At 39.4% G+C, this 14,159-nt stretch overlaps 1 protein-coding gene and 1 non-coding gene across 9 annotated transcripts in view; one reads left to right on the plus strand and one right to left on the minus strand.

Moving 5' to 3' along the window:
- Positions 1–14,159, plus strand: part of cacna1ea (calcium channel, voltage-dependent, R type, alpha 1E subunit a) — a 109,293-nt gene that overhangs the window by 44,401 nt on the left and 50,733 nt on the right. For 7 of the 8 annotated variants that reach the window (XR_013296350.1, XR_013296349.1, XM_077583181.1 and 4 more), the window contains exons 6-11: positions 9,657–9,760; positions 9,937–10,095; positions 10,954–11,144; positions 11,589–11,692; positions 13,356–13,471; positions 13,612–13,665. Coding sequence is in view for 6 of the 8 variants with exons in the window: in XM_077583181.1 (XP_077439307.1) it covers positions 9,657–9,760; positions 9,937–10,095; positions 10,954–11,144; positions 11,589–11,692; positions 13,356–13,471; positions 13,612–13,665 (728 nt within the window). In the remaining 2 variants the exon portion in view is untranslated. Of the gene's footprint in view, positions 1–9,558; positions 9,567–9,656; positions 9,761–9,936; positions 10,096–10,953; positions 11,145–11,588; positions 11,693–13,355; positions 13,472–13,611; positions 13,666–14,159 lie in introns of those variants that run through there. The other variant, XM_077583186.1, reaches the window with a different exon arrangement.
- Positions 2,799–2,871, minus strand: trnar-ccu (transfer RNA arginine (anticodon CCU)). Its single transcript has one exon. It is a non-coding gene; the product is annotated as a tRNA-Arg (tRNA).

Raw genomic sequence — 14,159 nt, forward strand, 5'->3', positions numbered from 1 at the left:
TATGATGTTAGTAATGTACTCGCAGTATTAATTTATATAATGAAAATATGACGACAGGACAGTAATGTGAGCACAATTTTAATTTGCCAGCCTTTACAGGAAGTGTAAAAGGGCCAGCTTCCAATATCAGCTACCTCATCTGAACTAAATCTAGTTTCATTGAAGGTTTAATATATGACTCATGCAGCCAAAACCCCAGCCTGATTAAACATTGTAGTACATTTTTATATTCCTGCGTGAGTGAGACATAAAAATAAAAATAACCTTCTCTCAGCGGAAAACCCCTGACTCACATTACAATATTTGTGTTGCCAAAAGCCTTTGCTTACTGTATCAACACTGGGGGCCACCATTTCCTCTCTAAGATGCCTCCCTGCTTTATGGGGTGCTGTATATTTCACAGATGGCGAGTGAGGGGGAGGCAAGAAAATATAGACGACTCCTAGAAATGGCTTTTTTTAATAGTTGAAGCTGCAGAAAAAAAATCTGGTGATATCACGAGAGGCAATGACAGGGGGAAAGAGATGAATAAAGAGATCAATGTGAAGATGGGAAAAAAGAGGTTAAGCAAGAGCAAATGCTGAAAAATGTGTCCATGCGTGATCTTACATGCTAATTGGCACCTTTGCAGTCTTGCTCCGTGACAAGGCCCCCATTAGAACGATAACAGCTGGCAGGAGGAGACGCCCAACGCGTGCTTAAGTCACCCGGACTGTGCAAGACAGAGTAAAAGACTATGTGGAAAAATTTGCTTCATGTTATTTCCAAGGAATGTAAAGATTTTTAGCAGTTGATGACAAGCGCCTATCACGATCACATAGGAAAAGGAATATACAGTACGACGGTTAAAAATACAGTGCGTGTGCCAAATGGAGCACTACTACGTGACTTTGGGCCAGCAACGCCTTCTGTCAGCTTGGCAGTCATACACCTGTAACACTGAGTAACACACACACACACACAAAAAGCGAAAAGGGAGAGGAGAGAGGGAGAGCTGTCTCCACCAATCGTATTCCCCTTCTATCATCGGATCAATTGATGACATAGGCGGCCTGCAGCAGGGATGCATATGTCCCCGAGAGCTGTTGCCGTGGTGACAGAGGACCCCGCCCTAGGTCACGCTGTCACTGACTTCCCTACTCAATATGATGCACAGTTAGTGCGCGCATATCTTGCCTTGCCATCATAATCGCATTCAACCTCTTTGCCAAGTGGAACTGCGAGTGTAAAACAACGGCGTGTGTGTGTTTGTGTCTGGTGGGTGACGTCGCTCTTTGATCCAGAATCAATCCGTTAACGAAGGCGGCGGTGTTGAGGAAATTGATAAGCTCGCCGTCCACATTTGCCCCCTCTTCTTCATGCTACCACAAAGCGGCTGAGTGGGCAATGAAACAAAGCTCATCGAAGGCATTCGTGTCTCATCAGTCTCGTCTGGTTGTGACCAGAGACGATGAAGTGCTGCAGTGAGATGAAAGTGGCCATCATGCAGGCTGGGAGCCAACTCAATTGCAGTGAAACTGCGCTTTGAATTTGCATTCATTTTTGCTACATTAAAACAACAATTTCATTTTTCTACTCTTTAACCCATTAACTGCCATTGACGGCTATAGACGTCAAAAATTCATTTAAACTATTTTTATTTGTACATTTAGAACAGATATAAAACTTGTGACTAATCAAGAGTTAACTAGTGAAGTCATGCGATTAATTATGATTAAAACATTTGACGCTCCTAATTTTTAATAATCTTTTCTTTTTTTCTTAAAAAAAAAGATTATTAAAAATTAGGGGCTTCATTTTTTTTGCGTAATTTATCGCATAATTTCACTAGTTAACTCACAATTAATCACACATTTTATATATCTGTTCTAAATGTACAATATTTTTTTTCTAGGTTTTTATACTCTTGTTAAAAAAAAAGTGGGAAAAAATGCTAAACTAATTGTAATTGAAATTAATTTTTTACATCTATAGCCGTCAATGCCAGTGAATGAGTTAATAGCGATGTGACAGTACACTAAGGATAATTGCGTCTCTGTTATTGCATGGTGACCCAGGATCATAACGGTGCCTTGAAATATGAATTTAATTCTGTAGCCAACCTTGGAACTCAAAACACTCATATCTCAAATCATCCTTTTCCATTGAAATGGTTGGAAATGCCATTAATGCCACCAGGGGGCAGTATAATACAGTCATGCAGACACAATGAAGACATTCACCACTACTGTATATGTGAACTAGTAAAAGCTGCTGTAATACAGTAAAGCCGGTAATGCTTCAGAAATAACGCATTAGTCCAATATATAGTTTTTGTTGTTTTTTCTCTCATACAGCTCAGTGAAATCTCACTTACGCTTATCATTCACTATCACAAATGATAGTGCAGTTAACTGTGTTTTAAGTGTAGTGGAAACATTTGACAACACTTGAATAGGGATAAAAAAAAAAAAATTAATCACCGTGTTCTTTCGTGTGTGCAGGACAAAATCATTAACAAATAAGAGGAGGTGACCCCCATTCCTATAAAAAGACACACAGCAAACAACTGTACATTAAAGAACTAAAAATAAAGAAGAGAACTACATGTTTACAGCATAAAGGGAGGCTGAGACTTTACAATTTGGAGACATCATGTATGCACCATGTCACATTTCAATCATATGAAAAATATCAAAGGAGCAAGGAGAGAGATAGCATTTTCAAGAAGGCAATGGAGTCACAATTTTGAGTTTGCAGCTGAAAAAAATATTATGGTATGTTACAAGCGCTATGCTGTTCTCCACAAAAAAAAAAAACACCCCAGATGGGACTCGAAACCACAATCCCTGGCTTAGGAGGCCAGTGCCTTATCCATTAGGCCACTGGGGCACATGGTAGTGACATGTCAATAAAATACACATGATTTTCATAGTTTAACAGTGGACATTAAAATAGTCAAAAATGAAATGATACAGCATAATTTTACTATACGTAATTCTTTGTAGTTTGGCAAAAAGAAAAAAAAGGCAAAGTGTGCTTGCTTCAAGTTGTTTATTGTCAGTCCATTATAATATTTATAGTATTTTTATTTGGAGAAAGAAAGTCAAACAAGTGCTGCCTGTAGACTGTCGCGTTCCTTATTCAGCTTTCAGAGCCTCACACAATAACAAGTATGTTAAGCATGGAAGGACATCACCTGGAGCAACATAAGACTAATTCAAAATATGTTACAACCTCCAATTGAAGTTTATGAATAAACATCTAATCAATCAATTGCAATACATATTGTTAATTAATAATAGATTACAGGGAAGTAAACATATATATTGCAGTGTGCCTCTTATTTGCTCTATTTGATTTATTTTCTTTTTCTCTCAAAAAACTACAGTCACAGTGCTTTTTAATTCCACAGTATTGTTGCCTGCTGACACACGGAGCGTTTTTGTTTTGCATAACATCTTTCAAAAATAATTGAACATGTGAATATGGGTCTAGTTGAACTAGTTTCTAGTTTGCTAAAATATCAAAAAGAAAGGAAACTCCCCCTATGCGCACTATTATTAAACCACAATTTACGCTACACTTGCACTAGGCATGAATATGTAGCCCACAGTGTTTATATTCTGATGCTCGCACAACTGAGGTCTCATGGGATGTTCTGCATAATAGCAGTTAAAAGTTTTTGGGGACTTCAGGAGCAGATTTTCAGCATAAATTGTCTCAGGTCTGTTTAACTAATCAGGGTTTTGTTATAAATGCTCACAGTAATTGCCCTCAAGAAATGGTTTTATGACACACTGAAGTATTGCTTTACAGTGGATATTTAAATGGTGCAAGGAAATTGTTATGAGCACCATTTGCCACATAAAAGTATGATACATTTAATTCATGTTGAGTTTTATTGGGTTACTGAGTGGTGGGCTGTGTATTTTGGTACCCAGGACATACAGTGCCCAACTTAGTCCAACTTATTTCCACCACTTAAGTTGCAAATAATGACAAATACAATTCTAACAATGTCATTAAAATTTAAATATAATCTTTGTAAAGGCAGAGTATTTGATTTCGCTCTTACAAAATCATGTGCAGTTGCACCTTCATATTGTGGGTGGTGAGCAGTGACGGGCAGTGAGCTCGCAAATTGAGACTCACACACCAATTACGAATGTGTGTGTCGGCAGGCGAGTGTACAACGTATCCTAGAGTGACCATATTTTCATTTCCAAAAAAAGAGGACACTCAGCCTGACCTCGAGATATTTGATACTCAGATACAAGATGCCATACAAGATGCCAACTATTTTAACATATGCCTCCTCTGTATGGGTAGAAAATAAAGCAATTATTTATTGTTCGTACCTTTTGCCTCTGGTGCGGCAGCTCAACACTTGCCATTCAGCTAAAGTTCTGGGCCACCGTCACAGCCAATGCGTGGTCTGCAAGCCACAGTAAACGTTGCAGTGCACTCCGCCTCCCATTTGCCGTACAACGGGAAACAGACAATTTCGAACCCGCACCAGGACGCCCGAAAAAACTTAATAAAGGGACTATCTCCCTGTAAAACAGCCTAATTCCTCACAAAATCAAGCTAGCAATAGCAATAGCAATGCCAAACACCATGTAAAGTGAAACAGCCAGTTAATCGAAGCAAATCCACAAAGCCAATCTTTCCTTTTGCACCATTCTTTGTGAAAAGTACGAATAATTCTTTGTCCCTTACTTTGCTGAAGATCCGGTAGCTAAGGCGTTTGTCTCCCATGGCGCACAAGTCACAATGTTGTCACTATCACAGTCAGGCAGTTGTCCCAACAGATTCTCTACGCCGTGTGGAGGCGTCATGAGTCCTGACATGTCACGGCTGGCAGGTGTGACATGGCTTACCACAGTGTGTGCTGCCTCAGACCAGTATTGCTCATCTTTTATTGAGCCAGGTTCAAGATTTTACATTAGAAAAAAAAAACACAAGATGCCAGTTGAACACAAAGCTATTACTTTTGTTGTATGAATGGAAACAGGTAAATGTGTTAATTGTATATTCTATTGAAAGAGCATTTAATTGTTCTGCTGGCATAATGTACACACACAGATAGATGAACAAAAATATATTATTTGTAGGGAATAAATAACTATTTTGCTTAACAGTGAAGTGGATGTTGTGTTTGCGGAATATATAGCCAAATGTATGGAAGCAAATTATTGTCATGTTTATTTTCAGTCTTGTTTACTCCCTGTCATGTTTTCCTTGTGTTTTCCCCTTGTCTTGTCATTTCCTGTTTTATTGTGAAAAGTCTGACTCCTCTCGTTTCTGGTCACTTGCCCTTCCTCGTGTGGTGTCTGTTTCAACCCTGATTGTGTCCACCTTTCCCCATTACCCTCATGTGTCATCCAATCAGTGCCCTCAGCCAGGTGTGTCTTGTCATGTCATTAGTGTTGGTGTATTTAGTCGGTTGTCTCCCCCCTGTCTGTGTCGGTTCATTTTTGCTGTTGCAACTGTCGTAAGTCTTTCGCCACGTCACGCTGACATCTTCGCCTGATCAGGATCCATGTCATGTTGTTAGTCTCGCCTTAGTTGTTTTGTCATGTTTAGCTTCATGTTTTGTTAGTTCAGTTTATTTTGTATTTTGAAGTTAGGTTTTTTTGATTAGATATTAAAACGTCTTTTTGGACTGCACCTCTGCCTCCTTGCCCTGCCTTCCCGCATCTGGGTCCTAAAGCCCCCACTTACTGACAATTATAAACAGAATGGGACCAACGACTGAGCCCTGGGGAACACCAGAGCAAGAGGGGAGTCGAGTAAGATGAGAAAGTTTTCAGCTGAAAGAACGGAATAAAATAATAGCTCTCAGTTTAACAAGTACAATATATTATATAACAAACCTGTACCATAATCATTTTATGATGATGACAGTTTGACCTGGATCAAATTAATCAACTACATTACATTCCTTTTTTTATGATGTGCTTTGTAAACATAATAGGCTGAGAGGAAATTAATTTGGTTTCGACCCACATATCCACTTCGACCCTAGAATGAACTGATTAGTGGGCAGCCTCGTAGACCTCACGAAGCACATGACCCCCCCGCTTGATTACCACAACTTTTCACACAAATGTCTGTGAGGGACCACTAATGAAGCGATGACATTTAATATTTTAAAGGTCATCATAATACAATGAGTGTTCAACTGTCATTTATGTCTACACTTAATTGCTTTCATTAAGTGTTCATTAAACTCAACACGTAAAATTTGGCACGGGAATATGAAATAATGAGCGAACTAAACTGGTCTCAGTATAATGAAGCGCTACAAACTTAAAAGTGGAAATCTTGCAGAATGGCTGCTTTGAGCTAAAATGGCCGATTTTTTTGTTTATCTGTGTAACTGTCATATTCAGACCTCATTCATTGCTAGATGCACGTAATCAGTCTTCTCTGTTGCAAGGATTAAACTAGAAAGGCAACTTTTCACAAGTGAGCATTATTACAGTTGAAATATCACATAGTTTCAGTTACAGATGCTGTTTTGGCTTTGGAAAGTGTGTACGAGTTTAATGGGGGAAAATGCAGACTGATGGTTGGTTGGCGAGTCAGGGCCACCACAAGGCAGCAATTTAATTTTATTGTGATTGTCTCATTGTGGATAAAACATTGTTGGATCTTACTTTCTATTTTGCCAGACACAAAAGAGCACAAATAAATGAACAGCCTGTGAGTGAGGAAAGGAGGGAGGACACAAAATGTGAGCCAAGTTGTTTTGTGCCAATCCAAGCGTGTGTTTTTACTCCCTTGGCTTATTTACATGTCGCACTGTCTGTTGTCAGACTTCCAGCTCCAGACGGCAAAGCTGTCGCACTTAATGATTGCACACAAGTAATGGCGAGGTTAGTCGTATTTTTTTTTTTTTAATTGACACAGAATATCCAACAGTCCTGCACTAACAAACTCCCTGGTACATAAACATATTTGCTTAATAAAGGACAGCAGATAACGGATTTTATTAGCTTGGTGGATGTTCAAAGTCAGATCCACCCGACCACTGACTGACTGAACTAAACGATGGTGACATTTTTAGAACCCCTCGCCGTTTGTCGCCATAACAACTAAAGAGCAGATACGACAGCCTAATGATGTGAAGAAAGGCGTGAGAGAAAGAGAGACGTGCAGCAAGTGCCGGATGACATGACAACAAATGGGAGTTGTGGAAAGCGTGACCAAGAAGATGAAGAGGAAGGCAAGAGGGAGATAAAGAGCTTGGGTACAAATGAGGCTGAGGGGAAACTCCACAGGGGGATAGTTGGAGGTGTGAAGCTCATGAGGATAATTCCATTTTGATATTTTGGGCGATGATGATGATAATGATGATGATGAGCTATTTCAGTCCTTCACACCCTGTGTGACTTATGAACTGATGTGTTGTACCTCCAGTCCAGTCTGGTCTTCTTTTAATGACATTCTTTTTTAAATTCTGAAGACATTTAACATTTTCAATTTATATTTTTACTGTTTATGAATTTACTTATAAACATATATTGGAATATAACTGTGTATTGTAATGAATATAACTGATGATGTTGTTGTGAAGTATATTGGAACTTTTTCACTCCCTGCCAGCTGGTGAGATAGGAATGTGATGGGAGTCAAGTTCTCATGTAGATAACACTGTTGGGCTGAGGGAGTCTAGGTCTCATGGCATTACCTGTCTAATCATATATTTCCGGCTTGGACGGGGAGTTGGAGTAAAACATGTCAGTATATCACTTGTCTGTCTATTATAATTACTAACCCTTTGTCCAGCCTCAGAGGAGGAGTATGCTTTTTTCATCTATAAAGCGACTGTGTGTTTTCATATTGGCACACTCGAGGCTTAACATCACCTTAGAATGTAAGCATTTTCTCTTGTGTCTTTTAGGAGCTCCTAAAATAAATTCTTTGCAAAGAAGGCTTCTTCATCAGATCTCATTTTTCAATTATTTTTGAACACGCAAAGATTACACTTAATATAGTAATCAACTAATACCTTCAATTCTTAAATTATATTTCTTGTACATTTTCTCACAACAATCATGCCACTGCACTCACACTCAATCTCTACTGAGTGATGTGTTGATAACAGACGTGTCTCTTAGCTATGTTAAGCTAAGCTTAGCTTTATTGCAGTTTACCGCAAAGTTGCTTTACATTTCCAACTTTCCTCATCTTAACATATCTCGTCTACAAACACCATACAGTACGTTCCAACTAGCGGTGGTAGATTATAAACTATGTTATTTTTTCGGCTGATTGATGCGATTATTGAGATTACTGATTGGCTAACCGCTAACAATCACCCTTAATGCTAGACCCCAATTCCCAGCCACTAGCAGTCCAAAACCTGGATAAAAATGGGTGGGTTGAGTCGGGATGGGCATCTGGTGTAAACATAATCGTTGTGGCAAATGAGACATCATTGACTACATCATTTTTCTACCAATAGAGGATGTCAATAGGCTGTGGGTAGTTAGCTTAGCCTACAATAGAATGGAAGTTTATGTACATGATGCCAGCCAACACGCGGGGCAAAGATTTTTTGGCAATTTTTTTTTTGTGGTCGACTAATTTGACTTAGTCAACTTATTTATTTATTTTTTTAAACCAGTGTTAATGGTTTCTGTAATTGTGGTGTAATAGTGGTGGTAATAAGAGACATAGATTGTTGAAATCCCCACTGAATGTAGGTACCAAATCTATGGGTTGCCACTGGTGAAGATTAGTAGTAAAAGACCATAATAATGAGATAAAATGAAAAATTCCACAATGCTGAAAATTATGTTGTTGACCATTACCGTATGACAATTTCACATTTTTCAGATCTGCGCTTGGGTAACTCAACAATGGGTTAATTTGACCCTAAAATGTCATTACACTCACATATCACCCATATTAACCAATCCATTGTTAATTTGACTCAACAGCTTCTTGACTCTCAGCAAAACAACCTCGAAATGTGACCCAACACGAACAATGCGCTATTTGGGTTGATAATAACCCAAATGTTCACTAAACATTTCCGGGTGTCGCTCTCGAAGAGTGCTAAGTGCACTTCCCACATACGTCGCACGTGTTTCCATTTAAAAATTACTGTGACACTAGTACAAACGGCGATATGCTATGATTCGTTCTAACCCAAATCCAGAAATTTTGCTTCATCATTTGTTTTTCCGGCCAATTCTTATCTCAATTTGAGTCATCACCAATTGGTGCGCAGCCCTAGTTTTTAGAGTGGACAGAGAACCACCAGTGTGAGGTGTAAATGTCACATAGAGAGAGAGAGAGAAAAAAAACGGCTTTGTCTAGCTGTAAAAAAAAAAAAAAAACTCCCTGTCTGTGTGTACGTACGTATGTGTGACAGTGTCCGTGAGGTTCATGTGGCTTCAGGCTGCGGGCATTCATCGGAGCCGCTTTCTTTATTGTGCCCTAAACTAGCACTTGCCACAGCATATCCTCCTACACGCAACCTCGAAAAACCTCCCAATTGTTTACGGCTGCAGAGCCTCACGTCCTCATGCTCCATATCAGAGCACCGCAGCCCTTCTCCGACACTGCGCGTGCGTTTGAGGGTATCCGCGTTTTGCATGAAATCACAACATTCATGCCTTGTGTTCTTGTTTTCACATTTCTCTCTCTCTGTTGGTAAGGATTCTGGCGGCAGCAGGCGCTCACATGAATAAATCTGTGGACCTGAGGACTTTAAGGGCAGTGCGGGTGCTGCGACCGCTCAAACTGGTTTCGGGCATCCCCAGTGAGTAGCAAACATTGAATTTTCTTTGGGTGGAAAGTTTTTTTTGTCAAACCTTGATTGTAAAACATAGCAAAATAAGAGTGGATAGAGGTCAGCCGGTGAATAGTGAAAAGTGGCGTACAATTGATGTCCATAGAAATGCATTGTGGGGAAAAAAATTCTCCCTCTCTTCTCAGGTCTGCAGATAGTCCTGAAGTCCATAATGAAGGCCATGGTTCCCCTGCTCCAGATTGGCCTGCTGCTCTTTTTCGCCATCCTCATGTTCGCCATCATCGGCTTGGAGTTTTACAGCGGCAGACTGCACCACACCTGCACGCCGCAGCCTGGAATTCTGGGTTAGCCTATAGAGCACACGCACATCCCAAACACACAATCTTACCTAACACAGCAATACATCATTCTACCACATTGGTGACCCCGACGTGATGCGATGTGGCAGAATGAAGGAGCACACGCTGCTGATTGTGAACGGGTCTTTGTTTTGCAACTGCCAACAAGTCCTGTGTTTGCTTTGTTCAGGTGTGCCTTATGAAGTTGTTAATACACACATTCGAGGAGGCATTTCCCACTGAGTGGAACCAATGCATACTTGAATCATCATGTCCCAGTTTTATGCGAACAGGACAATGATGCTGTAAATCAAGTTGAGAGAACCAAGCAGTGGCATCCTGATATTACTGTGATTTAAGATTCTTCCTCTGTCTAGCACTAATTTTGGCTGCTGTGAGAATAAAAAAAATCATCTTCTGCCTCGCCCTCATGGAATGAATGAAACAAAAGGGAGCAATTTGTAGTTGGAAAATTCATGAATAATTCATCAGCGTGTAGAGATGGAAAAAGTCATTTTGCAATTTCTAGCTGTAAACAGCATTGCGCAACCTAAATGCAAAGAGGTATGACTGAGCTGTATTTGGCTGCCGTAATGGGCGTGTGTTATGCATGAGTGACCTTCTGTCACCCATATTTACATAACACTTTTGGTTGTAGCAGCATTATTCTAATCATGTACGCATGAATGAGCACACACCGCATCATATATGCATTCAACAGCTACCTGTGGAGGGAATTTTGAACAGTTCTATAGAGCAGCAATAATTTATCACTCTCTTTATTTTCCAATCACAGAAATCTAGCATTTGAAAAGGGGTGTGTAGACTTTTTAAGTCTCTTTTTTTGCATCTGCACCTCTACAGAAAACGAGACGGTGGACTCCTCTGAGTATGAGTTCCCGTGCGGTGTGCGGCAGTGCCCGGCCAAATACGCCTGCAGCGACACGTGGATCGGCCCCAATCATGGCATCACTCAGTTTGACAACATCCTCTTTGCTGTTCTCACCGTCTTCCAGTGCATCACCATGGAGGGATGGACCACTGTGCTCTACAATGTGAGACTGGAACCAACGTTTGAGTCCATGCTGTTATTTCTGTTATTGGCTATTTTTGTTTTCGGAAGAAAGTTCAACTGGAAGTGGTGTTGTTTGCAATCATTAAACAAAACTAATTAAAATAATGATATGGTTCCAATTCTGTCATCAGTCGTCTACGGTATACTCAAATTTGTATTCATTTTTCTTTAGGGAGAGAGTTTGAAAAAGAACAGTAGTTGCATACTTATTAATTGGACATCAACAACAACATAAAAAAAAGTACAGTCGTTTCTTCAGCTATAGGATGCAGTATTGTCTTATTGGCAATATGATGTTTTGATAATGTGCTGAATCTGATTGATTATGCATCAAAAACAGCTAAATAAAAAACAAAATCTCAAAGCATGAGCAACCGCCTGAATCTAAACACCTTTTATGTTCTGATGTGTGTTTACGCCTTAGGCCGACGATGCCTTGGGTCCCAGTTGGAACTGGCTCTACTTCATCCCGCTTATAATCATTGGCTCCTTCTTTGTCCTGAACTTGGTGCTTGGAGTCCTCTCTGGGTACGCATACTTTTCACTTCTTGCTCTACTGTGTCCCAGTACGTAAATATATACGGTAAATATAATAACGTCAATGTGCATAATTACAACCCCTGACAATGGGACTGAGCAGAATGAGAAGCAGTAATGCATATGGCGATTGTGCTTGAATAATAAATACTATATATGTGGATGTGAATGCCAAACAGTATATGAATAGTTACTATACATGGAGAAGTAAATGAGAACAACAATAAAAGTAGTCGGCAATGTAGGTTTAAAAAAATATCTTATAGTAAGCAACTGAGAACACCAGCAACGCTAACTAACAGCAGTGGAGTGGCAACTATACGCAAATATATAATAAACTATATATGCCGATGTGAATGTGAACAAAATGCAGCAAGGGTTAGGGTTAGGGTTAACCCTAACCCTAACCCTAACCCGACATTGTGGAGTGGAACCTTGATTTATCAGGTTATTTGAAGAAAGAGATGTTTGAGCCAATTGTTTGTTAAATTGAAGGACTTGTTTTATACATTATAAACACCCAGTACTTTATTATTATTATTATTTATTTATTTTAAATAAAAAGAAGAAGAAAATAATAATAATAATAAAAATAAAATTAAAATAAACACCCAGTACAGTACAAAATATTGTTTTGTACTTTGTACTAAAAATGGCTATTATGGTATACAATATTAGTAAATATAAAAAGGCTTGAAACTGTTGGAAAAATGTTTGAAAGTTTATCCAAAGGCTACCTTGCTGGTGCGTGGCATCGCTGGTGACTCTCAAGAGCCGCTATGTTAGCACGCTTCCTTTTTTCACCTCCGCTACAATTGGATTCCATGGATAAGGGCTTGAGAAAAAACCAAAACAAATGTATACAGAGATGTGTAGAGTACTACATGGTGAGTACAACATGCTACTTTTCAGCTACGTACCTATGGCCGCGCTAAGCTAAAGCTAATGTCTGTTTTCCATATCTCTCATGGGACATTCGCCCCTGCTAATATGGCCGCCATGTAGACACATGAGCCTGCTCTAGTCTTCTGTATACTGTATGTATGTGTGAACCACGTGGACTATTCTCGTAATATGATAAACGCAGAGTATGGTTTTGTGAACTCGCTAAGTATGGTTCTTCCTAAAAGGTGAGTCTCTTTGTAAATTTGAATGGCTGTTTACTTCCCCAAGTGATAGCAGCACAAATTGAATCTTGGGATATTTCCTAGCTAAACCGCAATTCATGCTGGGTTTAAGCTAGCCGGCAAAAACAACATCAAGGTTTATACATACTTTTGATTGGAACAGTACTTGGGCCTCGACTGGTGATGTTTCGCAAGACAACAAGGATGTAAGAATGGACAAGAATGCCAACTGAGAAACGGCTCCTTTCTGTTGATTGCAGTCAATTCTCTAACTAACACTAACTTCTGTTATATCCAAAGTCCGTTGGTACCAGTTCTGTTAAATCGAGGTTCCACTGTATGTGACGACTACACAGGGATCAACAATACTGTACATAACGTTCAATTCTAAAGAACCTTGGGGAGAGTTTATGTGTGTAGGCAATATATGTGCCTTTGCTACAAAATCACTTCAAATCTCCTCCAAATACTTTTCAGTCCTCGCTGAACAAAAGTAACTGAAGTAATTTTGTGCTTTGATCTTGCAGCGAGTTCGCCAAAGAAAGGGAGAGGGTGGAAAACCGCAGGGCCTTCATGAAATTGCGACGCCAGCAGCAGATCGAGCGAGAGCTCAACGGTTACCGGGCCTGGATCGACAGAGCAGGTGGCGTTGCTCACAGTTTTATATCACAAAGATAAAAAAAGTTTTAGCGGTTTTATTATAGACAAACCAACTCAATTGAACAAGATTAGAAACGTGTATCATGTAAGACCTGCTGTTTGCTTGTGGTTCTTATTTTCCAGAGGAGGTAATGCTTGCAGAGGAAAATAAAAATCCCGGACCCTCAGCCCTTGATGGTAAGTCTACATTTTTGCCTTTTTTTATTTCCTTTCTTTATGATCTCTATTTGATTACATTGCAAGCAGGTCAAATTATTCAGTTATATGTTGTTATGAATTTCCTGGATAAAAGTAGCAAAACAGGAAACTACGGTCTTGTCACTTAGTGATGTGATTTTAAGATTTACGCTCCGAAAACAACGTACAGGTAGTTATTGAGATGCACCTGTACATCTCAATAACTTGTTGAAGTCATAAAGTCATATACTGCATTACATAGTAGACCAATTATTGCCGATTATTGGTGCCGATAAACAGCATTTTGGTGGATATCAGTACTGTATTGGCTTTTAAATAATAATTTAAAAAAAATCTGACGGCCGATAACCTCCGGGAACTATTTATTAAAAATTATTTTTTATTTTTTTTTTACAAGAGATGCTGATCAGCCTGTGAACCCTCTGCACCATTTGTTTTTGTTTAGTTCGGTTACTTAAAGTTTTCTAAAAATG

Source organism: Vanacampus margaritifer, chromosome 13 (genome assembly GCF_051991255.1).
Source record: "Vanacampus margaritifer isolate UIUO_Vmar chromosome 13, RoL_Vmar_1.0, whole genome shotgun sequence".
NCBI lineage: Eukaryota > Metazoa > Chordata > Actinopteri > Syngnathiformes > Syngnathidae > Vanacampus > Vanacampus margaritifer.